General features: G+C 36.9%; 1 protein-coding gene across 9 annotated transcripts in view; it reads right to left on the reverse strand.

The window, feature by feature from the left end:
* Positions 1 to 466: 466 nt before the first annotated feature.
* The window catches only part of AGTPBP1 (ATP/GTP binding carboxypeptidase 1), a 67755-nt gene continuing 40228 nt past the window's right edge, over positions 467 to 27993 (reverse strand). For 5 of the 9 annotated variants that reach the window (XM_042826885.1, XM_042826883.1, XM_042826884.1 and 2 more), the window contains 11 exons: positions 27895 to 27981; positions 27653 to 27801; positions 26952 to 27039; positions 26124 to 26268; positions 24722 to 24875; positions 23787 to 23967; positions 22677 to 22806; positions 22205 to 22336; positions 17534 to 17710; positions 12945 to 13105; positions 467 to 3900 (listed from right to left, as the gene is read on the reverse strand). In XM_042826885.1, the coding sequence (XP_042682819.1) occupies positions 3723 to 3900; positions 12945 to 13105; positions 17534 to 17710; positions 22205 to 22336; positions 22677 to 22806; positions 23787 to 23967; positions 24722 to 24875; positions 26124 to 26268; positions 26952 to 27039; positions 27653 to 27801; positions 27895 to 27981 (1582 nt within the window). In that variant the 3' untranslated portion in view covers positions 467 to 3722. The other 4 variants (XR_006170290.1, XR_006170289.1, XR_006170288.1 and 1 more) reach the window with 4 other exon arrangements.

The following is a 27993-nucleotide window of genomic DNA, read 5'->3' on the forward strand; positions in this document are numbered from 1 at the left end:
ATTAAATATTTCCTTAAAAACCAATAAATCTGAAATACTAAGACTGCTGCTGCAAATAGCAAAAGTGAGCTAGTCCTCACTTTCAGCCCAAGGTGGACTATAATGGGATGACTTACTGAAGAAGAAAACGAGGCCTTTCTTAGATCAGTTAGAAGTCTGTTTGCTGTGTAGGGCAGAAAGACCCTCACCAAAAATCCCTCTTCTGTGTGCACTGTGATGTCCTCCACTAGTTCATCCAAAATCTTCAGAAGATCAGAAGGGTATTAATTTTTTTTAAGAGTTACAATTCAGTCTATTAATGTGCAAATAGCTGTAAAAGCCTGCAGTGTGTTGACTTTGACAGAGAACAAAAACAGTATCTTTTCTGAAATGCTAAGCACAAACCCAATTTAGGTAGGTCAATAGCAAATGCTATTACAAGAAAGCCTTTAAATTTATAACCAATAAAATGTGTAGGAGAGCAAAGTGATTGTAATTCATTCTTTATTATATATTTTTATTAATAAGTACTGTTACTTGAGGCATGCATAATAACACTGCAACAAGTATATCTATCACAGCATTACAATGGCAACTTTCTGTTTCCTGGAATTCTTGCATTTTGGAAACTGTCATTACTACCACTGCAGTCTTATTCGAGAATAGAATCAGCTCGCCCTGATAAAGCAATCTACTTCCAGAAACAACCAGAGAAGACTTTGGCACTAACTGCAGTCTTGGTTGTAGTTACATTACACCAAGTGATGTAACCAGTGAAGACACAATATCAAATTTTAGCTGTATTTTGAATGATACCTGGAGAGGGAATAAAGGAATTCATCATCCAGCAATTACTTAGAAGACAGACAGCAAATAACACAAATCTAATTACTGTTTTTAACCTTATTTCTTATTGTTACAGGAAAAAGACATTACTCCTTTTCTTGTAGAGAATCAGTCATGCTTACAGTAAAAGAGCATCATTTAAAACCAAAAATATGTTGAAGTGTCAATACATAAAACAAAGACAATGAGTTCTCTGGGTCAGGCCATGATAGATTGATCAGTGGCTGATGAGGAGCTCCTGTTCTGGCTGTTTAATGTGGGTGAATGCCTCTGTAACAGGGCTGCAGGTGCTCAAGCCCCACCTATTCCACATTCAGCTAAGCCGTCCAACTTCTCACCACACTACCTGTGGAATACTGGAGTGTGAATGCCAACAGTGCTGTTAACAGTGGCAACAAGTAATAGAGAAGGGATAAATAGGTGAAGTAGCTAGGGCTGTGGCAGCTCAAAACAAGAACCTGAGTCCCTGTGGGCACAAATGGAGACCTGGCCTTTGAGAATGATGTACCTGCAAACAAGGTGCATGCCAGACACATGGCCTTTGCAGTTTCCACAACGTGCAAGGTAAGGACAGTTTCACTCTTGCACTGCAGTTTTGCACTGAAGTAGTTCAGACCCACAACTGACAGCTTGACTTCTAAATCAAATATAGAAATCTAATTTTTAAGTACCTTAGAATCTAATGCGTAAAAAGAACAGTATTTTAGAAAAGTGCCTGTTATCCTGAGTCATTGCTTAAGTCATTCATAACTTTTTTTTTTTTTTTGCACTATCTAGAAGCTGTACAAGACACGAGTACATAGATGTGTATTTATTTTGGATGAAAATACCATATTTGTTTTTTTACTACTAAACCAGAATTATTTCTAATTGGATCTAGCACATTTCTAGTCTTGCTTGTAGTGTGCAAAAAGTATTCCAGGACTAATACAAATTTATAGGAGGCAATGAAAAAATGCACAGTTGGGTAAACTAACACCTGGCATCCTGCACCTTCCAAAATTTAAGCCAAAATTATTCACTGAAGTTACTGATGTGTGAATCCATAAGGATGAAAATCTATTCATGCAGAGACCTAGTAAAGTGGCACTGTAATAAGAGCATTCTGCACTGCTTTCATTGGGTTAAAGATATTTCAAAGTTGGCAGGTAATTCCCTGTAATTTCAGTGCAGGTAACACCTCTTCAACAGGTTATGAAATAAACTTTCTTGTTTACAGTATGTAGCTCTAAGAATACGAGAAATTATAATTTTCGCTAGATAGAAATATATATGGGGATAAGAATCTGACTTCATTATAGCCTCACACCTCCACAGTGTATAATTATTAGCATAAATGTAAATCTTTAAACAAAAATATAGCAGCAAATCACCAGAGGGTCAGAAACCCTTCCTCAGTTTCAGAATTAGAATGATACAGACATCACTAACCAGCACTCCATTTGAAATGGCAACTCCTGGTGAAAAAAAGCGTCCTAGCATTAATGAATCAACATAGTTAATTCCCTGATTTATTTCAATCCTTCTGCCAATGGCACCCTTCATATAGTTTCATTTGCAATAGTAAATGCAATGTTCTCATCAATTAAACCCTCCTGCAATTAATAAGTGTTATTCTTCATGCTCTTTAAGCCTCTGCACATGCAACAGAAAATGAATAATGCAATAAGGTCACATCCAGTGAAAATCTTTCGGAAAAATATTTTTCATTGCAAAACATGTGAGTTCTGTAAATGAAAGTGTGCAACTTCATTTCTGCATTAGATTTTATACTAAGCAAAGAGGCAAAGGAGCTGGCAGATGACAGGAGAAGACAAAAAAATGAAAACTCGTGTCTGACAGCTTGGCTTTAGACATGAAGAATACAAAATCATAGCAGTTTTTCAGGCTGGAAAGGAGCTCAGGAGGCTACATAGTCCAATCTCCTTCTCAGAGGAGGTTTAACACTGAATTCAGACCAATTAAAAGATGTTTCAACAAAATTGGACCTTCCCTCTTTAAGCATTTAAATTGGATATATACATTATTGTGCCTGCAGTAAATTGAACTCTTTAACTACGTGCATACTGAACAAGAGAAAACAAGCAACGGGTAGTAAACATACATACAAGGCACACATCTAATCCACTTCTTGTAGTCATGTACACTTCATCTTTTCATATTAAGCCATGTTTTTTTAATAGGGAAAGACTTTTAAACAAGCGTACAGTTCTTGTGAATACAGGCAGAATTGGCTGCAGTGCAGAACTTTGTACTATGAACAGATGTTATAGTTTCAGCTAGTACTGTGGTAACATCATACAATCCTCAGAAGCAAGAAACAAGAGCAACAATTCATACATCACTTTTTCATTTTTAATTTGGTAATTATCAAATGATTTCAGAGCAGGCACTACATTATTGCAAACACAATCAAGTATCTGTATTAACATGATATTGAAAAATAACCTTTTCACCTCAGTATACACACGCGCATATACACACACACATACAAACAGAATTTTAAAAAATCTGTACAGATGAATTTTTCAGAAAGCAGCCCTAGCACAAAGAATTCATTTCTGTATCCTGACACATCACAAATTATTATCCTTTTTTTTTTTTTTTTTTAATTATTATGATAGGCTTTAAGGACACAAAATGTCATGCAATGTTACTCAGTAGAAAATGAACCAGTAAGGAAATTTATCTAGTTCATGCTCAGAGAAAACAGAGAACTCCTTAAATAAAATAAGTGCCAATTTATGAGAAATCACAAATATTTATTGTCCTTGAGCTTGAAAGGACCCAGTTACTGTGGTTCTTTAAGCTTATCCCCTTAGTAGACTTGAGTGAAGAAGTATGTGAGTACAAGAACCCAAGATTCCTCATTTCTTATTACCAGCTGCAAAGATGCTTCAAGAAAGGAGTATCCTGGTTGAATCTGAGTCTGAGAGTCCATCTTCTTGATTGCTGGCCTCATAATCACCCACATTATCAGCTAATTCAACATCCTGATCATCATTACTTTCTGCACTATAATCAACTTCTTCAAGAAAGCGAGGCTCATCTTCATCCAAAACGTATGTCGTAGGGCTAAAATGAACAAGAAGTTGCATAAATTATGTTGAAGCTCTACTCCGAACACAGCATTGAGACTGTGCCCTGTCGCTATCCTGACATAATCCAAAAATTACCTCAGGAAAAGAAGTTTACCTGAAACTGATTTTTGATTACAGGTAAGACAACCAAGAGATAAAAACACATCTGTAACACTCTGAATTAATTAGTCAGTCATATACAACTCATTATCGACATGTCCCAGGATAAGTCAGCTCTACGATAAAAAAAATCACACTAATGACCTGTACTAACATCATATACTTATAGCACTATCATACATTGCTGCAGGACACAAATACAGAAATAGCAGCTGCTATAAACAAATTGAGAAAAAAAAACACCAAACAGATCACAGTCTAACAATCTGACTGGAAATGTATTTTAGTAAACACACATTTTACAGAAAAGCACTGTGAACAATTGCACTGTACATGCCAGAAATGACAAAAAAGGAGATTTTTTTTGGCCTACAATTAAGATAAATTTCCATGTGTCCTATGGCTGATACCGCTGTCTGCACAGCAGTCTGTGTCCTGAACTCACGGCCTCCAAGAACAATGGAACTGTCACCTTAGTGTAAATTAGAGGAAGCTTAGTAAGTAACTTTCTGATCATCTCAACAAGCAAAATCATAGGCACTTTCCAGATGCAGTTTCACTGCTCTCCCTTGGAACACAGAACACTTTCTGCTTAAAAGCACCAAGTATTGCTAAATATTTCATAAGTAATTTTACATTCAGATGAAGTACTAAGAAGGTTTTCAATGCCTTTTTCCTAATAATCAACTCACACACAACTAATACAAAAGAGAGATCACCAGGTACTTGCATAAATGCTTGCCTATTAATTTTGATGACTTCTCTCTTAAGGCACACTTCAACTTATCTTGGTTGTGGCTTTAAAATTAAAAGGATTAATCATTATTTCTTTCTAGAGGTCTATTAAGAGCTTAAGTAGATCACCTGAATCTTCAGTGCAATTTTTCTATTCAATACAAGGAAATTTCATACTGTTTTTCTTCTACTTGTAGTCTCAATAAAACACTACATTATAACCTTTTGTGCTGTTGGCAGTTAATTTATATAATGGAATAACAACAAATGAGATTGATAGTCCTAGCTTATTAAAAATGGAAGTAAAACCTAAAATAGTACAAAAATAAATTATTGAAAACTCAATTCAGCCAGCCTCTGGATTCATATTTAAAGCAATCTGTACAACAGTTCAGTTGAACAAAACTAGATACTCCTATTATTTAGCTGTAACTGGGGCAACAACCCAATATGTTGGTTGAAGAACTGGTGTTTTTACAAAACTGTTTCCATTTAAGACAACTAATGAGTGCAGGGAACAATCTATATCTTTTCTATGATGCCTCCTCATTTTACAGGTGGGGAAACCAAGGCATCATAAAGGATATGCACACTTCATGTGAATAACCTGTCACAGAACCAGAAAGGAAACACAGGCTTTTGAGCTTTCACCTTGTGATTTTTTCTGCCTTAGACATTCACTACCTGACAAGTATTTTATAAGGGGAAAAAAAAAAAGTTTAAGTGTTTCTCTTATTCAATGAGATACCAAGAAAGCAAGTATACCACATTTCAACAAATGCACAACTTTTTTGCAGCTCCTGCTTCTAACCACTTAACGTAGATGTGTACTTGTTTGATTTCATATACAAGAAATCCACACTGCAATTCACAAGGAATGAAGCCATTAAATCTGAATGCTGGTCCTATCTTAACTAACAATTCTGAATACTGAAACAAAAAGCTACATACAACAGTATATGTCAATGACAAATTCTTCATAACACTGACAGTGGGACATTAATACATTACTGTAGGCACTTAGGAAAATTCATGTTATTAAGAGGCTCTACAGTCTAGCAAAGCTCTCTGAAAAACTTTTTTTTTTTTTTTTAAGTAAGTGCCATTATTTGGGAATTAAACTCACATAGTTATCGCAGTACAAGAAAGAAAAGGCCAACCAACACAGCCTGTTCTACACAAAAAGCTGGGCAAACAAGCAAACCTCAAATTTCATAGTTCACCTGTTCATAGAATGTTCAATTTTTCACTTCATTGCAAAATATGCACATGTATGTATTACATGTTTTTGTCACACTTCTGTGCATTTATTTCATATATATTCACATGTGCTTGCATACATATGCACACTCGTAACTTTTACAAAGTCAGACGATGTGCACGGTCTTTGAAGCCAGTATGTCTGAGAGAAGATGTTTTAGATATCTGCTCTGATATGTACACATTCAAAATTCTGGAGGGATACATTTAGTTGGTATTTCTTCTTTGATAAATCAAAATTATAAATTACATTCTCTATTCAAGACAATAACCAAAATAGCAGATCTGAGTCTCAAAACTACATAAACATTTAACTTCAAAACTGTCTCAGAAATCTGCCTCAGTTTTAGCTTTCTACTGCCATCCAAGATACAATGCACCATCACTTTTTTAATTACTGAAAACAAATATTAAGATTTTATATTTCTAGTTCTTAATTTTCCCTTTCTTGAATCTTCATTCCTTGCAAGACGGTACTCCAGTACTTTGTACATTCATAGGAGAAACTTACATACCACTTACAGACATTTGCTTTTCCGTGATGCTTTGCATCTGATGTAGCAGATTAGCCTTGGATATTTAAATTTCCATAAATCTTTATTCTATAGGGTAGCATGTATCTGCAAAGTATAATTATCAATTCACTGAGGCTTGGTGAAAAGGAAAAAATGCAGAAATCCAAGCAACTGAAAAAATCTATTGCTGCTTAATCAAATTCTTCATTTGCCTCCCTGCCACTGCCCACCCTCAACATACCTTGTGATAATATACTCTTAGCTGCCATCATGCTGATTCTGTGGGTTTTAATCTCCCAAATTTTCCCTTGAGCTGCATCTAATTAACTTACTCAATAATTCCTCTTCCTCTACTCATATACCTCCTGCTTTTGATTTTAAAAGGAAACCATTATTGGTCTCAAATTTTGTTGTTTATCATACAACCAGAGTCAGCAGTGTAATGTATAATCTCAGTGCTTTATGTTATAAAATTTCTTAGAAGTTTTGCAGAAACTTACTTAAACAAGATTTTATGGTGAAGTGATGAATTCATCAATATGAAGTAATACAACTGATACAATTTTGTGTTCCTCACATTTATTAAGAACTTTAAGAATATTCCTTTAATTTCATAAACTATCTTCTACAATCTGCCATCAAATAAACAGAATTTAGGAATGAACATAAACTCTCTCTGAAACATTATTTTTAATTACAATATTTTACTACATTTTTCTTACATAAATTAATGCTTCAAACATATTCAAAAATAAACCTGTGTTTATTTTTGTGTACACATTTAAAAGCTTCTGTAGAAAAAGAAAGAAAGAAATATTCCCTGCCAAACCATGGAAAGCTGCAGATGCCTGCGGAGTTGGAAAAGGAAGGAGAGAAAACCTAAGAACTAATGATTTCTTTTAGAACTGCAATGGAAGGGAAAGAAAAATTCTGAAAGAGCAGAAGAATAAAGAAATATCACAAAGGAATCACCTGTACATACTTATGCTTTTGATTTATCTTTAGGATCTATATTCCTTTACAGGAAACAGCAAAGCTGCAACAGTAAGCAACACCACAAATTCATCTCCATGTGCTGTTCCCATAAGGAGCTCTTCACCTGTTTGTTTACCGAAAGCATTAACTATAATCCTTAAATACTAAATTTAGAACTTCTAACACTAAAAAGAAAAATTATGTGCCAATTCCTTTTCAAACCATAAGAAGCTGTGTATTCAATTTAAATATTTCAATTATTCTCATTTTCACTGTCACATAATTTCATTCCACAGCTTAATCACAAGTTACCTTAACGCTTTGTGGAATCATCCTGAAATACATTTTGTAAAACTCAGAACTGGATTAAATTACTTGGGTTCAAAAATCGTTGACTGCAGTACTTTGTACACTAGTATTTGGATCACATTACCATAAATGGAAGAAAAGCATGAAAAGTGGTATCACAGCATCACAGAATGCCTGAAGTTGACAGGGACCTCTGGGTCCACTTGTCTGAACCCGTGCCCAAGTAGGCACACCCAGAGCAGCCTGCCCAGAAATACACCCAAGAGGCTTCTGAAGATCTCCAAGGAGAAGGTCCCACAGCCTCTGGGCAGCCTTTATCAGTGTTCTTTTACCTGCACGACACCTGGTGTTCAGATTAGATGTTAGGGGGAAAGTTCTCACTCAGAATCTGGTGAGATGCTGAACAAGTTGCCCAGAGATGTTGCAGATGCCCCATCTCTGGAAGAGTTGAGTTCAAGACCAGATTGGATGGGGCCCTGGGCAGCCTGATCTGGTGGGTGACCAACCTGCCCATAGCAGAGGTGTTGAAACTACATGATCTTTATGGTTCACAGAATCTCAGAATGGCCAGGGTTGGAAGGGACCTCAAGGATTATGAATCTTCAACTCCCCTGCCACATGCAGGGCAATCAATCTCCCTATTTAATACTAGACCAGGCTGCCCAGGGCCCCATCCATTCTGGCCTTTAACACCTCCAGGAACGGGGCATCCACAACCTCTCTGGGCAGCCTGTTCCAGCACCTCACCATAGTAAAGAACTTAGGTTCCTTTCAACTCAAGAACATTCTAGAATACAATAATTTTTGTGGCCCTACGCTGGACCCTTCCTAGTAACTCAATGTCTCTCTTGCACCATGATTCTGGCCAGGCAGTTATTAAGATGAAAGGAAACAAAGTAGGTCAAATTTGGTTTCTTTCTGGCAGCCTAAAAGGAGACCTTTTTGCAAGAGGATCTTTGTCACATTATTCTGCATGAGCCCCGCACTCCTTGCCCCTACCACACTGATGCATTTTCTCAAGTCTAAGAGTGTAAGTGCAGAAAAATGGATTTCGCAACTGTTTTTTCCCCTCACACAGAGCTCCTTTTAGCAGTATGATCTTTCGACTGTTTCGCAGATATCTAAAAGCATTCAGAAAAGTGCAGTCTGCTTCCCTACTATAATTAAATAAAATTAACAAAATACAAAATGTTCTAGAACATGCCAACGAGCGTCAAAACAACTAATGGAACAGCTAGAATTTCCAAAAGAGGTCAGGTTATTCGTAAAAAATATTCCAGTAAGTCCTAACATGCAGTCATGTGTTTTTGTTTCATTACACAGACTTTACCACATCTCTCAAGGTAATAAATTTAATTCATACTGCAAGATTAGTATTACATTTAGTCTAATCTTTTCCACTGAGGATCACTTAAAAGACTGGCATGGTAACACATACTGAACTCTCCTCCCCACAGTTCCCCTTAGCACCTCTGCTGCCGCTCACCCTGGAAACAATGTCAAGCAGTAGTTACATCTTTATTCACTTTCTTCAAATAAAATTACAGCTGGATTTTTTGTTCATGTGTTTATATAAAGTAGTATGTTATGAGGCTGACTGGTACATGACTTCTCACCTTTTTTTATTGAATCCCGATGCTAATACACTTCTGATGTTTCTTTAGCTCTCTGCCAGAAACTGCAGGGAGTGACTCATGTATGGCATTCCTCAATTCACAAAGTACAGTTTCAATGCCACTCAACCACGTGTAACATTAACAGACTAAGAAATCCAGCACTTCTTTTTTTCTAAAACACCACAACTATTTGTGAACTGCCACGTTAACTTCTCTTAGTAGAGACAGTATAAAATATAAATTCTGAATCTGAGGCACCACGTGAAACAAAGCTGTGTAGAAATCTGGGGCTGTTCTTCAGCGCCACCCTAATAATTACTCACAAACACATCTTGATTCAAAATACTGCAATTCAAGGTTAAACATTTCAAAGAGACAAATCTATATTGAAGCTTGGTTCTAATAAAACTGACAGTCATGTAACACTTCTGGATAGGAAAATATTCTACAGTCATTTTAATATTAGCTGCAAATGAAATAAAAACTCCTCTTGAAAATACGTACTCAAGGCAATACATGAGGAAGTGACAGAATAAGCATAACTTGTCTGTATTAACTCTTGAAGCTCAGCATCCTGCACTAATGGACAGAAGAAATCTTGTATTCCAATTGCTTCACTTAGCATTCTAATTTAACACTGCCAAAACACTAGCACTCAGTGTTTCTGAGAGCAGACTTAAAAACACTCTCTCATTTTCACAGGCTCACAGCATGGTTGAAGTTGGAAAGAACCCCTGGAGATCATTTTGTCCAACCTCCCTGCTCAAGCTTGGCTACCTAGATATGGCTGCCTACAAACATGTTCTTCTGAATATGATGACTTTTGAATATTTCCAAGAACAGAAACTCCACAACTCTCAAGGAAAGCATATTCCAGTGTCTGAGAACATCCACAGCAAGATGGGTTATTTTTATAATATAAATATATTAATATTTAAATATGATTTCTCTCTGTTTCAGTCTTTGTTCATTGTATCCTGTCCTGTCACTAACATATACAGCCTGGCTCTGTTTTCCTTACAGGCTCCCTTCAGGTATTTGGGCACCTTAACAACAAGATCCACCCCCTAAGCACTCTCTAGGGGTCCCAGCTCATTCAGCCTCTCCTCCTAATGGGAAACACTCCAGTCCCTTAATCATAGTAGGGTTCTTTTGTTAGTCTCTCTCCAAATTATTTGTCTTCTGTAAAGGAGAGCCCAGACCTGGAAACAAATTCAAGCTGCGGGCTTCCCATTCCAGTGTTGAGAGAAAGGGTCACTCTGAAGCTGCTGGCAATGTTCCTCCTCAGGCAGACAAAGATACCATTATTCATCCTTGCAGAAAAGGCACATGGCTGGTTCATGTCTAGCTTGTGTAGATCTACCAGGACTCCCAGGTGCTCTGCTGCTGAGATAATCTCCAACTTAGTGGCCCTCAGCATATACTGGTGCATGAGGTTGTCTCTCCCCAGGTACAGGACACTGCAGTTCCCTTTGCTGAGCTTTGCCTCTACCCATTTCTCAAGCCTATCAAGGCCCATCTCTCTGCCCTATCAGGCCACTTCTCTCAGTTCTGACTCAGAGAACTTGTTGAAGGTACACTCTGCCCCATTATCCAGACCATGAATGAAGATGCTGAACAGGATGGGATCCACTACTGAACTCTGCAGTACAAAGCTGATGGCCTTCAACTAGACTTTATACTATTCTGGTCATCACTCTAGGCACCGCCTTTCAGCCATTCTTCAGTCTAACTCATGGTCTGCTCATCCATCTCATACTTCATCAGCTTATCTATGAGGATTTTATGTGAGCCTGCGTCAAAAACCGTACTGAAGTTCAGGCAGACAATATCCACTGTTCTTCCCTTGTCTATCCGGCCAATCATTTCAGCATGAAAGGTTATCAGATTGGTCAAGCACACCTTTGCATTCAGTTCCGGTGCCCCCAACACAAGGGATACATTGAGCTAAGGGCCATGAAGATGACCAGAGGACTGAAGCACCTCCCCTACAGGGACATGCTGAGTGAGTTGGGGCTCTTCAGTCTGGGGAAAGGAATGGACCTTATAGAGGCCTTCCTGTATCTGAAGGGGGCCTACAGGAAAGTTGAGAAGGGACTTTTTATATTGGCAGGTTGCAACAGGATGAGGAGAAATGACCTTAAACAGGAAGAGGGTAGATTTAGTCTAGATATTAGGAATAAATGCTTTACTGCGAGGGTGGTGAGACACTGGAAGAGGTTGCTCAGTGAGGTTGTGGCTGCATCCCTCTTAAGGTATTCAAGGCCAGGCTGGAGAAGCTTTGAGCAACCTGGTCTAGAAGGAGGTGTCCATACACATAGGCTAGATAGGAATTAGATAGGCTTAAAGTCCCTTTCAACCCAAACCATTTTGTGATTCTGTGACTTTTTCCTCTTGCTGAAAATCCACGCTGACTTGTCCCAATGATTTTCCCGCCTTCCTGAATTCAAGCTTCATTTGTTTTCAGTATTCCACAATCTGATGAGGTGTTTAAATACAGAAACAGAACATCACCTCCCTACTTTTTCAGGGTACTACTGATACCCTCCCATATCTCCGCTGGTTTTACATAGTTTATAGACAAATTCCTCATTAGTATAGCGTCTAAAGTCATAGCAGCTCAAGCATCTCCCTATTTTAGTTCTATAAAAGCAGCAATAAGTGCCATTTTTCCCCAACATCACTTTAGCTAAGTTGGAGCTGCAGCCAAAGCCACCATAAAACCATTCTGTGCACAAAATATACCAAGGGATAACATATCATACCATGTAAATCTTGCCTTTTTATAATCTTACTTAAATGCTTTTCTGATATCTGTAACTCCATTTTATTTAATTTCTAATCATATTTTCAAGACGTGTTTGAAATCACTTGTTTACTGTGTACTGCAAATTACATGCACAAATAGATAGTAAATGATGACATATATGGATATATGAAATAGTATGCATATTTTTAAGTCAGCCTAGAGCTTTAATGATTTGGTAACTTAATAAGCTTACTGCTGAACAGGTACAATCCTTTTTGTTGTTGTTGTTGTTACCCAAACATTATTTCACATGTTTTAAATTCTTCAAATGTTCTACATATGTATATCAAAGGGGAAAAAAAAAAAATAGAAGAAAAAATTCCAACTCCTAAGGTGACATTCAACTTATACAGATCAAGTCTGACTAAATAAATTTTTAATACTGTAACCAGCCACACAAAAAAATGCTGTCAGGAAGAGATAGTTGAGACTTATTGTTTTATTGAATATAATAACTACTTGATTACTTTTAAATTTACACCAGCAACAAATGTAACAATATAGCTGTGTACTACTGCTTTCTTCAGAAGTTTGAAGCAGTTGAATTAACAAGGTAGTGTAACAGCAACGTTAGTATATTGGAAAACTATCATGTCACATTCTTTTTGATGTGTGGAAGAACATTTTTGAGAGAATTGTCACTTCATTTGAGAAACTAATCTTTTCCTGAAAAATTCAAAATATAGTAAGTATGTATTACCTTGTCACTTTACAGCTTGACTCAATCAGCTCACTTTCAATATCCAGCAGACCAGAAGGCAGATTGTATTCCAAAGGTGAAGCCATTCTTTTTAAACGCAGTAAGCCAACACAGAACTTGGCTCCCATTTCCTCCAGTTCTCTTGTCCCTATTTGCAGCCCCTAATTTAAAAATAAGATTTAAAAATAGGTACCTGATGATGGACGCACACATACAGCAAAATTACTATTTACAATACATTTAAGAACTGCAGTATAAACACTTAGCAAAAAACAGATAGAACAAAGGATAACAAATTGAATCTCCTAAGGGAGAACAGCCGTTTCTGGACACCTCCATATTTCTTCAGAGCCTCCTGCTTAACATTTCTAGCACATCAATATTCATAGAACTCTACCCAGCACTAAGAGGAGAGATCAGAGATCATGTCCAAGTTTAAAAGTCTACATTATTTATAAAACCTGGGACAGAATTTAAAAAAAAAAGTTTTCGAATACTACGACGTTAAATACAACATTCTTCAGAAAGTCTCCAGAAAGTGGAATTCATGTATTATTCTCCAATATTACATAAGTGACAAAGTCTCCCATCATGTTACATACATTTAATTTGGTGAGCAGTGCATTATGTAAGAAGAGTACCTCTAACATCAACTGCTTTATGAAAAAAGAATGATGCTACAGAGTGGCCCTCAACAATTACAGAATTAGTCAGTACTGAACCATATATATGATAACAGATTAAATGTCACAATCTCACTCAGTCTTCCCTCTGCATCTTCTTTATCTCAGGAGAATTTTAAGAGTTTAGTTTGTATCTTCTAATCCTCTCCAGGAAAAGGGTAGTTAAAAAGATGCTTTGACAAAATAAGCACAAGAGCAGAAGAACCAGGAACCAGTGGCAAGCTAAGCTCTCCAGCACGAGAATGTATGAAAGACAAAGAACGGAGTATATTTTTTTCCCTAAAAGCTAGAACAGGCACACACACACAAGCTTTGCACGTTGCCACACTGACACTATACCATAAAATAAAATGCAAGGTTAAAAAGAATTGTATTACTAATTGGTAGATTCTGAACATTCTTCATGTACTTTTGTTTTGAACAATTGCAAACTTTATAAATGGAAAAGCTGACAACTTTTATTGCAGCTTCTCTTTTTATCAGTAGTTTTCATACACCAAGTGTTTTTTACTAGCAAGAAAACTAAAGCAATACATTGTTCTATAGGTTGTCATCCTCCAGTCAAATGACACAGAAACCTGAAAGCAGTGAACAAGAGTTGGATACTAATTATTATTGTTAATAGTAATACTACTTACCTCTTTTATAAGGCTTTTGTGCTGTAGGTTTCAAAGCACTTTATTAATAAAGGAAGAATTATCCTCATTTTACTGATGGAGAAATGGAGGCAGAGAGGGTTGAAGCGATTTGCACAGTGTCTCACAGCATGTCACTGACCCCGCTGGGAACAGAAATCAGTTCTCCTCACTCCCAATGCAGTACCTTATCCACAGAGGCCAAATTTTTGTTTTTGTTTTGTATTTGTTTGCACATCAGTAACATTCGAAGACCCCAATCATAGCTGGGGCTCCACTACGCTAATCACAGGAAGACACAGTCCCTGCCCCAAAGAGATTAAAATAACATTAAGGACAAGAGGCAACAAGTAGGCAGAAGAGGAAGAAGGGTAACAGTAACCTCACTGTTACACAGATTACTAACGTGCACAAATTGATGTTCAGAAACTTTTCCAATCATTGTCTATCTGTTGCCAAAGAATGTACAGTTAGTTGGCAGGCTCCTTATAGACAGTAGTATAAGAGGAGTGACTCCAAGTCGAAGAAGGACAAGAACACAGTATGAAATAAAGTGCAAAAAGAATTGTTAGAAAGATAAATAGCGTGTGCGTGTTTCATGGCTGCTATTTTCAGCACAATAGAAACAGGATATAACTAAGAGACCTAAAATGGAATAGATGAGAGATACGCATCTGTGAAGCACTTGTAGAGCAATCTGAACTGCAGTAGAAGCCTAAGCCATAACAGTTGAGAAGTATCTTCCTGTAATATGTTTTTAAAAGATCAGAAACAGTCATACTAAGACTTGGAGAAGTCATATGGATAGTAGAACTTTATATTGTTCTTTTCATTCAGCAGAGACTACAAAGATCTGATCATTTTTGTGAATTCAACGTCTAGAGATGCAAGGATCATGGTAAATTAATTTTCTTCTCTGCATTGTAAAATTTCCAACTGGCAAAGCCTTCTCAGTGAAGCTATAAATTAAGTCATGCTACCAAACTTATTACTTGCCAAACATGAAAGGCGTGTTTTTCCTAATTCAACTAATGTTCAGCTTCTATGTTATCTGCATTACTGAAGAAATTTTCCTTATATCTAGCATCTTAATTATCATCCACATGTCTCTGAGCACTGTCTCATCTTAACTTTTGGCTTTTGCATATTGAATCAGAGATGGACCAGGCAATATTTGTAGCAGTAATCCTCAATGTGTTACAACAACGCATTAGCAGTTGAAGCAAGATTGCTTCCAGAAAAAAACTCTATCACAGATGATCGTGAATTCAGGTAAGAACTTCAGCTGAACAGCTTCTTTCCTTTCAAACTGAAAACAGCCTAGCATCATCAAGTAAAATGAAAAATATTAAAAGCAATAATAATAAAAATAAAAACTGACATCCATCTTTGGCAGAGACTCATCATTTTTTTCCAAAAGAACATAACTTTTGAGTAATCTTTATGGCTTAATAAAATTCTGTGATAACAGTAAGCCAGAAGAAAAGTTCTTCAGACTTTTACACAATGCACAGTTTGTCAGATAGGAACTCTCACATCCTTCAGGGTGGCAAGAAGGTGGGAAGGGAATTTCTATAGTCTAACTCCTTTTGTGTTTTGGAAAAACACCTTATGAAACACGTCAGCCAATTTATACCATGTATTCATTCACGGAAATGTTGGCCTCACTCTCTCCACAGGAAAAAAATCCCAGTCTCTTCATCTCTTTGAAGAAATGTTGCTTTTCTCATTCCGTCTAGTAGCTTTGGCTTTTCAGATACATTTCCTCAATAAACCAGAGCAGTATTACAGTAATTTAAAAAAAAAAAATGAAGCTGCTTCCTCTATGTTCAAAGGATGACAGAGATCTCACAAACGGTTTGATTCCAAGTGAACTAAGTGACAGAAGAGCAATTTGATCTCATCAACTTGTTTATCACAAGGGAGGAGGATCTTCCCATTTGAAGAAGTGATTTTTCCATGAAATACATTCATTTTTTCCTCCCTTATAGAAGAAGGGCTTTGCAGCATCAGCATCTTAAAAGTTTGTCCGTAAAGTATCTCAGTTCCTTATGAACTTTCTATTGCAATGCGGAACAGGCAATGAATGTTGATGCTTGTAAGAATATTCCAGAAGTTTCAAAGTAAGTTACTTGGATAGGTTTTTTAAAGCTCCATAATGTCATCACCTGATGAACAACTGAAATTATAAAGGAATATTCTCATAATAACGGGAATGCTTCTATTGTTAATTGCGAAAATTAACTCACTCATTCAGTAGTTACAGACCTACTAAAATTCATGCCAAAATATCTGTCTTCCTGATGTCTGGAAAGTATTGGAATATACATTAGTATTCCTTGTTAATCCGTTTTTTTTTTTTTTCTTCCCCCCTCTCTTGTCCTAGCTTTATGGCTTCTTTTCTTGTCAAGCACATTATTTTTGACTTCTGGTCTTTTTTTCTTAATTGATAGTTCTTATCTCTATTTTGAAGCAGAGGAAATTGTGACTTTTTCTCTGAAAATTCAGTTCAAAAACTTTTTTCAATCTGTAGCTAAATTCAACACAGTGGCAGAAACCAAAGACATAATATTAGGGCTCTTTATTTCTCTTTATTTGTTGCTTTTCTAGAAATGTTTTCCTTGTGAAGTTCTCTGCTACTGAGAAACAACCACCAGGCTCACCTACTGTTTCTCAAACAAACACCCCTATTAAGTTGTGTCCTTCAAAAGAATTAAAGACAAATTCCAATTTGAGAAGATAAACAAGTAGGATGAGTATTCCTGAAGACATATCTAGTAGCAGAAGTGAATCAATATGAAATTGTTTTACTTTATAAGCTTTTTTCTATAGCCATACAGAACAACTCTTTTTGGAACCTTACTAAATACTCGCTGAAGAACCATGAACTGACATGGTAAACTCTATAATTGCTACATGTAAAGAAAATTCTTATTTTACTATTGGTATTTATCACCATCCAATCTTAATAATCTATTAGAAAGAAGTTATCTAAATTTTTTTAATTACATGCATTCATATGTGCTATAAGCAATAATTAAGAGAAAGCTTGTTAAATCAGCAAATAAGCAAGCATACAATAATGTGTTTTTAGTGACAGAGACTGCTATGCAACCAATTTAATTTCATTTTACATTAGAGTACACAGAGATCTTAGAGGAGTTTTAAAAATCTACGGTGAACAAGCAAGCAGGCAGGTTTATAGAAAAAGACACCAATGCAAATGGTAGAAATTATAAGCAAGAACAGTTTAACTTATATACTTTCTTACCTTATATTTGCCCTGGTCACATCCACATAATGTGCTTTCCATCGTGTAGCTCCTCTGTACTCCTATCTCCCTCCAGACAACAACTCGTGCTGTTGACTCCTTGGACTTTTCCACTACAAAGCTGCAGCTGCCCATACAGAACGCTGGGGCAGTTTGACTCAAGATTTTTGGGAGTACCTGCAGGAGAGTAATTTGAAAGCGATCTTGATTATTTTATTTCATTCATGAAAGGGAGACAGGGGAAAACATTCAATCGCTAAATGCCATTAGAAAATTTGGCTGTAGTTAGACTTAACAGACAAATAATATTGCACCAGCTGGAATTTAAAAAATCATACCACAGAATCACAGAATGGCTTGTCGAAGAAGGGAGCTTAAAGATCATCTAGTTTCAACTCTCCTGCCATTGGCAAGGTTGCCACCCACTAGATCAGGCTGCGCAGGGCTCCATACAATCTGGCCTCCAAGGATGGGGGGCATACACAACTTCTCTGGACAACCTGTTCCTGTGCCTCACCACACTGAGTAAAGCATTTCCTCCGAATACCTAGTTTAAATCTCTCATCTTTCAGTTTAAAATCATTCTTCCTTCTCCTACCACTATCAAATTGTAAAAAGTTGGTTGCCCTCCTGTTTATAAGCTCTTTTTCTGTACTGGAAGGCTGCAATGCAACCACGCCAGAGCCTTCTCTTCCCCAAGCTAAATGAGTCCATCTCTCTCAGCATATCTTCGTAAGAGAGATGCTTCTGGACCCTGATCATCTTCGAGGCCTTCTCTCTGATCTGATCCAACAGCTCCACATCTTTCCTGTACTGGGAGAGCCAGGCCTGGTCTCGGTACTCCAGTGCCTCACAAGGGCAGAGCAAAGGAGGACAATCACCTCCCTCAGTCAGCTGGCCACTACTCTTTTGATGCAGCATGGAAGACAATTGGACTTTTGAGCTTCCAGCACACACTGCTTGCTTACGTTCAATTCTTCATCCACCAGAACATCCATGTCCTTCTCCACAAGGCTGCTCTCAATGATTCTTCTCCCAGTTATTTAGGACTATTTAGGACTAAATAGGAATTTAGGACTAAATTTAGGACCTATTTGGGACTGGCCAGACTCATTGCACTGGGCCTTGCTGAGCCCTCATGAGGTTCACATGAACCTTTCTTATTAAGCCTGTGTAAGTCCCTTTGGATGGTTCTTCTGTTGTATCAACTGCACTGCTCAGAATCAGAGAATCAGAACTACATAACAGCTTGGGTTGGAAGGGACCTCAAGGATTCATCAAGCTGCAACCCCATTGCTGCATGCAGGGCCACCAACCTCCATATCTAATACTAGACCAGGCTGCCTGAGCCCCATCCAACTCAGCCTTGAACATCTGCAGGGATGGGGCATCCATAACCTCTCTGGGCACTCTGTTCCAGAACCTCACTACTCTCTTGGTAAAAAACTTAAGGTTGGTCAGATTGGTCTCATCTGCAAATGTGCTGAGAGTACCCTTGACCCCAGTGTCTACGTAACTGATTAAGATGCTGAAGAGCACAGGACCCAAGAAGGGTCCTGGAAGACATCACTCTTCACTGGTCTCCCCCTGGACATTGAGCGATTGACCACAACCCTATGGCTCTGACATCCAACCAATTCAGCTGAACAGTCCAACCTTCAAATCTGTACCTTTCCAATTTAGAAATAAGAAGGTGGTATGGGACCATGTCAAAGCCTTTGCATAAGTCCTGGTATACCTGACACCAGGTGCCCTTACTTTGGCCAGTGATGCCATCACTTCAACATAGAAGGCCATCAGATCAGTCAGGCATGATCTGCCCTTGGAGAAACCACACTGGCTGTCTCATATCAACTCCTCATTCTGTGCGTGCTTTAACATAGCTTTCAGGAATACCTGCTCCATGATACCCCCCAGCCACAGATGTGAGGCTCACTGGCCAATAGTTCCCTGGGTCTTTCTTTCTCCTTTCTCAAAAATAGCAGTGATGTTTCCCTTTCTCCAGTCACCAGGTACTTCTCCTAATAGCCATAACTTTTCAAATATGATGGAGAGTGGTTTGGCAACCTCACTGGACAGTTCCTTCTGGACCCTCACTGGACCCTGGGATGCAAGCCATCAGGCCCCATAGACATGCAGATGTTCAATCTCATGAGGCACTCTCTGACCTGATGTGATCTTACAGTAAGAGTATTTTGCACACCTGACCCTTACCTAGAGGTTTAGGGACATGAATGACATGAAAAGCTGAGCTGCCAGTGAAGACTGAGGCAAAGAACTCATTGAGCACTTCAGCCTTCTCCAGGCCTGCTGCAGACTTCTTTCCCTTCTCATTTATCAGAGAGGAACACTCTTTTTGGCCTGTCTCTTCTAACAAATGTACCTATAGAAATGCTTTCTGTTATTTTTCATATCCCTTATGAAGTTCAGTTCCACGTTGGTTTTCCTTATCACACCTCTTTATGCCCATATGGAATCCCAGTATTCTTCTCAGGCCACCCTTTTGTCTGTACTTCTCCTTCTTTTCCCACAATTTGATCAGCAGCTCCTTGCTCAGTCATGCTATTTTCCTGCCTCCTCTGCTTGCTATTTTCCTCTCCTCTCCTTCTTCTGCTGGAGGAGGCTCACTCATATGCTCTCAGAAAGTTGACTTTAAAAGATCCTGCATCTCTAAGGACAGTTTCCCAGGGAATACTATCCACTAATTCCTTAAGCAGTCTGAAGTTTGACACGCCCATAATCCTAAAGATCACTACTTCCACAAGGGCATTTTTGCTACACCCCAGAACACCTCAAGTCTTAACCTCTTTAATGATTCTTCTCTAATGAAAGACCTCTTTTAATTAAATTAATTAAACCTCTTTAATGAGTCTTCTGCACTGGTGAGCACCAAGTCCAGTAACACTGGTTCGTATCTCCAATACTTGGATCAGGAAGTTACTTCAACAAACTCCAGGGGTCTCCTGGATTTCATGCTTTATTGCTTTCCCAGAAGATAAGTGGGTGGTTGAAATCCCCCATCAGGATGAGATCCTGCAAGCACAATGCTTCTTGCTGGAGCAAGAAGGCTCACACCCAATAGGTTAAAAATGACAATAGATTTGTCATTTCCTAAAGTTTAAATCCTATTGCTAAAATGAAGTATTTGTCACATCCACAAGAAAAGTGGATTCTTCAGGTGACCACCATCTTCTAATTCACCCAGATGATTTTGCTCAAATTAAGCACACTACATAAGCCATATAGTTCAGAAAGTAGAATTCAGTTTTCATACTGTTTCAACAATCCAATTTGTTGACCTAACAGACACCATTTTATTAACACATAAAATCCATCAATATTAAGTAATGCACTAAACACACTCTTTGCTTTGTGAACTTTGTGAATGTGAAGCAAAGTTCAAGAAAAACATTCCCAAGACAAATAGAGAAAAACTGAAGAATCACACAGATTGGAATAGACCTTTAAGATCACCAAGTCCAAACATCAACCCGACCTAAGTCCCATTATCCTTAATGACACATTCAGTGTCTCTTAAGTAAAAGCGGTATCAACTCTACCACTTCCTTTGGCAGCCTGTTCCTATGTTTGACAACCATCTCCATTGAGAAGTTTTTCACTAGTATCCAGTGTAAACCTGCCTGATGCTTGAGTACACCAAGGTGCAACTTGAGACCATTTTCTTGGATTCTATCACTTGTCACCTAAGAAAAGACACTGACATCTACACAACTGCAAGCTCCTTTCAGGCAAGCTGCAGAATGATTAGATCTCCCCTCCCTCTTCAGACAGAGCAACCACACTGCCCTCAGTCACTCATCATATGTCTTGTTTCTTAGCTCCTTCACAAGTTTTGTTGTTCTCTGAAGAGGTTCCAGCAATTCTATATTCTTCTTGTAGTAAGGAGCTCTAAACTGGACATGCCTTTAACACTTCATTCTTAAAAAAGAACCAGCCTTCCAGGACTCCTGGAATTCAGTACTACTCTGAAAGGGATTCTAGCAAACAAGTCTCAAATTAGGCCAAAACCTGTCATCTGGAAATCCAGTGTAGCATTTCTGTGAACCACTTTTTTAGTTGTACACATTTGCAGCTGCCACAAGGCGGCAATGGAGCTATGCAGAAGAAAATTATCATGTAATTCCTTGACTCTTATTTTAGGAATTACTAAAAGCTTATACCATTCAAGAGATGCTACTTGTATGAGTTGATTATGTTTACGTGTTGTAACTGTATGCTTTCAACACAAATTTTGCCCCTTTCCTTATACAAAAATAAGGATTTCTGTATTTTACATATTTTCTCAATGCTGTAATATTATTTGCCATACTTAAATTATTCTTTTTTTTTTTTTAACTCACTAATTATAAATACATGAAAGAATATTTTTTCATGCATTTGCTAGGTGGTATTGAACAGAAAATGCACACAATGCTAATTAAAAATAAACAAACAAAATAAGTATTTTGCTAACAGTAAACCCTGTACTAGCATAAAAATGATATTTAAAGCTGTCAAAATATTTTGACACGTATGGATGGACTAAAAAGAAATAATTCTAAATAAGTCTGATACTGTGAAGTCTGTGTAATCAGACTACAATTAGGAAATTATGTGAAAAGTATATTCGACATTCATGCCAATTGACAAAGGTATGAGTGTCAGACTTACTCTGTAACCAGGGTCTTCCACTAGATCACAAGAGGCAGTGTTAACATTTGTGTGCCACATTGTCTCTTTGATGCTGCAGCCATACATGAATACATTCTTTTTACGAGAGTGACCGTGATAATCACAGTAAACCTGCAATTAATCATACGTCAAAATAAAGACAAGGAACAAAAAATTTAAAAATCTTTATCCTTTTACTGCATTTGTATTTTCACTATTGAACGTTTCAAAAAATTAGGAACAAAACTCCTTATATACCTTCATATTGTGAAGAAAAGGTTCCTAAGAAATATTTGACCTTCTAGCAACAAAAACAGATTCAGACTTAAAAGTTTCCAGAAGACCAATTCACTAAGTCAATTTTTAAAGTTTGATACAGCATACAAAATCCTGTTAAAGTGCTTATTTAGCAAAACAGCTATATATACAAAATTTGAAAGATTCTTGAGATTGCTTATGCAGACATACTCACCAGAGGTAAACGCTTTATAGCAGCCAGATATTGCAGTAAGCCTTTAGCATGGTAAATTGTGGGATGCAGATCTGGATTTGGATTTTGCCACTGTCTGTTTAAATCTTCTCCACTTAAAGAGCAACGGTGGCTATTAGGGGGTGGGGGATGAAAAACACAAGTTGTACAATTTTTTGCTTTTCAGTAAGATTCCCTTCTTACCTCAAGTTTTCCTTATCACTACAGACTTCCTTGTCACTACAGACTTGGTAAGAAACAATTTTCAGTTTTCTGACATTGTAATTAATAAAAAAGTTTGAGGTATTTTTGTTTTTTCCTTTCAAGTTGTGCTACAGAAAATCTAAAAATAAATCACTTCTTATATGAAGTGTTTTGTAATCTTGCCTGCACACTGATGAAACTGAAGCCTTGTGATTCTACTAAATGCTAGTTCAAAGTAATTAATTTCAAATACATGGTACCTTTACAGCTCTGGTTCACTGGCTTCTGTCACAAAAATAATCTCAATCTGCTATATAAGACTTGTAACATGAAGTGATTAGGAAGCAACTTGCTACTAAGAGAACAAGAAGAAAACAAAAAAAAAGCAGCAAACAAAGATCATCTCTGTACTCAGTGAACTTTCACCAGTAACTTCTCAGATAGCAGATATTTATATTTCTACAATTATCTAAGGTATATTTGTCTTTACATTATGTCTGATGGGATAGATTCCTCTGCTGACTTTGTGTTAGATTTTCAATTACAGTCTGAATTATTTAATTTCAAATGTTCGGTTATATTCATACTTTTTCCTGTATAAGGGCAGGTTGTATTCAAATCTATAACCAGCTTGACCATAAGAGACAATTAAACTAATTTCAAATCACTGAAAGATAAATAACTGAGAATACTTTTTAAAATCTCTGAATTCATGAAACAACTGCACCTGCCTCTTAAGCCAAAAAACAGGAAACAAAAAATGAAAAGTGAGGTCTAGCAATCTTGTAATTTTCTTGTAATTAAATATTGCATGGCATAGGGATTAATTTAGAAATTTAACTTTTAAATTACAGGTGCAAAGACTAAGTATTACAGGTTAAATATTTGTGAGTAAAAACTTATGCTTACTTCCCATTGATGACACCATCTGGATTGAGCATGGGAATAATTTTGAAAATGTAAGACTCTCGTAAACTTTGGGCACTTGGGTTATTACTCATAAGATATTCCAGTGTTCCTTTCATAACCCAGCTTGCATTCGTTTCTCCAGGATGTACACGAGCAGATAGGAAAATATAAGGACGATTCCCTAAAAGAAGCATGCAGAGAAGTTGCAAAACAAGATAATTAAGCACCCTGCTAACTGAAAACAGACAGTAGCCTGCTTCATTTATTACTGTGTGAAATAGATTATTTAGAAGTTCTTTTTCAAAATATTCAAATAAATGGGGAATGCTTGCCAGAATTTTGCTATATGGACTGCTAATTGTTGAATTCTCACAATACGGTTTTAAATTCAATCCAAGACATGAGCATAATTAGCTCAACCTGGTGATTATGGCATGATAAGTTTGATGTCTTTTTTTTTTTCTCCAGCAGAAAATAAAAGTTTGAGGAATGCTGAGCAAGTTCAAAAATAGCTTAGATCTAACTATAGATTTGGCTCCAAAATGTATTTTCTTTTTGACAAGCAAATATTTTTAACTTTTGGAGAAAAAAAATAACTCAAAATTGACATACTCCTTTCCAAGGAGGGTTGACTGCAAAATGTTACACGCAGAAAACATTTATCAACTGATTTAATACTTGAAAGAAGACACTTATAAATATTCTTATTGGACTACCACAAGAATTTTTAATTATGAAACTAATGTTGGATATTAACCCCTTTTCATGTGGTACATAAATGTTAAGCATTTTTTTTTTACTTTTTTGTTTTTTACATTTTTATAATTTTTACATTAAATTACTATTTTTACAATGCACAATAGTTAGTACCCCATTTTTTTTCTATGTATTTTCTACATTATTTTCAGTTGCTGAGAAAGAAAAATCGTACTTACTGAATTGACAGATATGTTCATAGTAACTCGATTCTGGCATGGCTGTAATAGTGACTACATGACATGTGTTGCCAGCCAGAGTCTCACAGAGAGCATCTTGTCGAAAATATATCTGTTGAGGGTTGTGCATAGATTCCAACTTCTGAAGATGCATCTTCATCAGAAATATAATGAAAAAGAACATCAAATCTTTTGCAATCATTTATGACAACCTATTCCATGTCCTGCTTAATCCTTTTTTTTTTAATCTTTGTAAACAATGTCAAAGTTTCCATTATAACTCTGAACATCAAATACCATTCTCTGTATATCTAACAAACTGAATACCTTTCTTTATGTACCCTGTTTCTTCAACTGTTTTGAGGAAGAAGGCACAGAGTTTAAGCTTTTCATTTTCTTCCAGATTATACTACAAGGGTATATGGAAGGTGAGCACATCTGCTTCATTTAAGTTACCTGATTGAAGACGTTTCCAGGGCAAAAGAAGATAACAAATAAAACCAGACCCAAAAATCAGGAACAAAAAGAGATAAACAGGGGAGACAAGATATAACACAAACAATGTCAAAGATCAATTGCCTCCAGGCACTAACTGATCAGCCAGAAAACTACAGCAAAGCTTCAGCAAGTGCTGGCTGGACTAGATACTGAGTTTCAGTAGCCAGTGTAGGCAGGGTGATCAAGCGTGCAGACACACACAGGCTGGTACCTGGAAGGAACTGCAGTAATGATGGGGTGTGTGCATTCATGTGCTAGAAAGCATCCAGCTGCACTAGCCTCCAAGCAGAAGGTCTATACAGTGGGCAAGAGGGACCAGAGTATTGCACAGACAGATGGCAGGTTTTGCTTGGTGCAAATGTATGTATGCTTGTGAATCTAGTGAAGGAGGATGTCTGCACTGCTAAAGCAATCTTTACCAGCTGAAGACAAAGAAAGGGAGTTGAGTGTCCACACTTGGGATTTAAGTAAGTTTTGGTAGAATGTTATATGCGAGTGCCAGTCTGTTCCACGCTGGTGGGTGGGTGGCTGTCTGTTTGTCTCTTTCAGAATTACACACTTAGCTTTGATATTACTGATTGAAAGTACAAACAGGTTATCTGCAGCCAAATCCATCAATCTGGGCTGGGTTCTGTATAGTTTTCCAGTCAATTACAATTTATTATTCTCAGGAAAACCTTTGAAAGTAATATAATTTTTTTAACTTTTTTTTCCCCAGCTACTGTTCCTTAGAATAACCCTCACTCCTTGCCAGTCTAAATATTAATATTTTATGAACATCCTCAATTTTAATCTCTCAGCATTTTGAACTTTACAGAAAGAAGTAAAAATTCACTAATGAATGCTCGTATACCAGATTGTCCAAAAGTAGAGATATTTATGTAATACATCACGATCTTCTCACCTTCAGTGTTGAGTACGTATAGGGATAATGGTAAGCAAAGTAGCAGACATCATCTCTATGTTGAAAAGTCACTGTAAATGTAATTGTGTAATAAGATTTTCCTTTCTGACCCCCAGCAGCAATTGAACTTCTTGAAAAATGATTCCTAAGAGTACAATTAAGATAATAAACACACAAGAATACTATTCATTATCATTGATTATTTTTAACACACACGCACACACACAGAGGAATAAAATTTTAAGGGATTTTATTTCTCTTCTTTGTTTATCCAGGTTAAATCTACTACTTCCCACAATCTGGAAAGAAACTTCACAATAGCAGGAATACACATATACCACATTAGAAAGATATGAATACACAAACAAACAAAAAGAAGCAAGCAGCTGTTAACCAAGAAAGGTTGCAAAATTAAATGCTGTATTTTCTCGTCCTATGTTTTTTAAGATTGTTCTAGAATGACTGCACCATGTAAAACAAAAGACAAAACACAAACATCACTTAGTGAATACTACTGGATATCACCATTAATGTTTGAGCGTGTATGTGTGCATTTCATAAACAGGTTCTCTAGAATAGTAGCAATATCTGATGAAAGATGAATTACTTAAGCATTAGCTGTGTGCTAAAAAAAAAAAAAAACAAGATTCTATATATTCTGTTCACTTCTGTTATGCTCTGTAGTAACTGAGAAATAAAAATGTATTCAAAACCAAACTGCTAAAATATAATCATCTAAAGTCAGAAGCAATCATTTTTCTTCAAAATTTCTAGCTATACTAATCTTAAAAGTAGAAGTGTTGTTGTACGTTTGATGGGCATACTTACTTATAGTAACAAATATCTGCCCCAACACGAGTCCAAGAGGGTCGAGAATTTAGTGCCTCCTGAACAGAATACATAAGTGGCTGCATACCTTAAAGGAAAAATGCATCTCATTTTAATGCTTTACCTTCAACAAGACCTTATCAGAAACAGAGCACATCAGTATTTTTACATAAGTCTACAAACTAGCTATGCTCTTTATTAACAGACTATATTCATACAAATATTTAGATGCCTTTCCTTCTCAAGTGTGACTCTCTTCCTATCAATTGGACAACTCTGAGATGGTCTTCATCTACTTTCACTTCTTAAAATATACATCTTTTCAGGTGATTTTAATACATTAGCTGTCATTCTCTACCTGTGCTGGTCAACAGGCCTCAGTGGTGTCATTCCCACAAGAATTTTACGACACACTGTAGCTGCAGCCACCAGGAGAATTGTTTTGTTTTGGCTTCACTCACAACAAAAACTTATTTTAGAAATAATGGCTGGTGTTTTCAGATACCCTTTTTTTCTTTTTAATGGATATTTGTCAAAACATTCTCTAGTAGTCCTGTTTAAAAAAAATATGATCTGTAAAAAAACATGAATGTACCGATTCCCAGGAAGACAGAGGGGAGAGGAGGAATGGACCAGATGAGCTGGCTAGTCCAGATACTTTTCTACATGCTTCTTCTCAAAGAATGGGAAATATATCTTACCGTAGTTAAACTGACTGTTTGACTTTTCACAGTTGATGATGTTAAAACGGTAACCGATGCCTGTTTTCATTCCACTGACTTCAAAGTAAAACCACTGATGATAATGATTGCTATTTATATCTGAGTTCAGAATTAGATCATACTCGTTTCTAAAGATTAACAAAAAGAAATAAATCTTTTTTAAAAAAAAAAACAGAAAATGGAAGGTCCTGCACATAAAAAGAATAGCTGAAATATCTTACTTTCTAATCTGAATGACTTTGCGCAGGTTTCCAGACTCAAATTTGGAATTAAACTTCAAAACATCCACTTCTTCAGGTACTGAACAACTAAGGGTAAAA

The sequence above is a fragment of the Centrocercus urophasianus genome, unplaced genomic scaffold (assembly GCF_019232065.1).
Source record: "Centrocercus urophasianus isolate 14NV4802_14NV808 unplaced genomic scaffold, USGS_Curo_1.0 seq_27, whole genome shotgun sequence".
Classification (NCBI taxonomy): domain Eukaryota; kingdom Metazoa; phylum Chordata; class Aves; order Galliformes; family Phasianidae; genus Centrocercus; species Centrocercus urophasianus.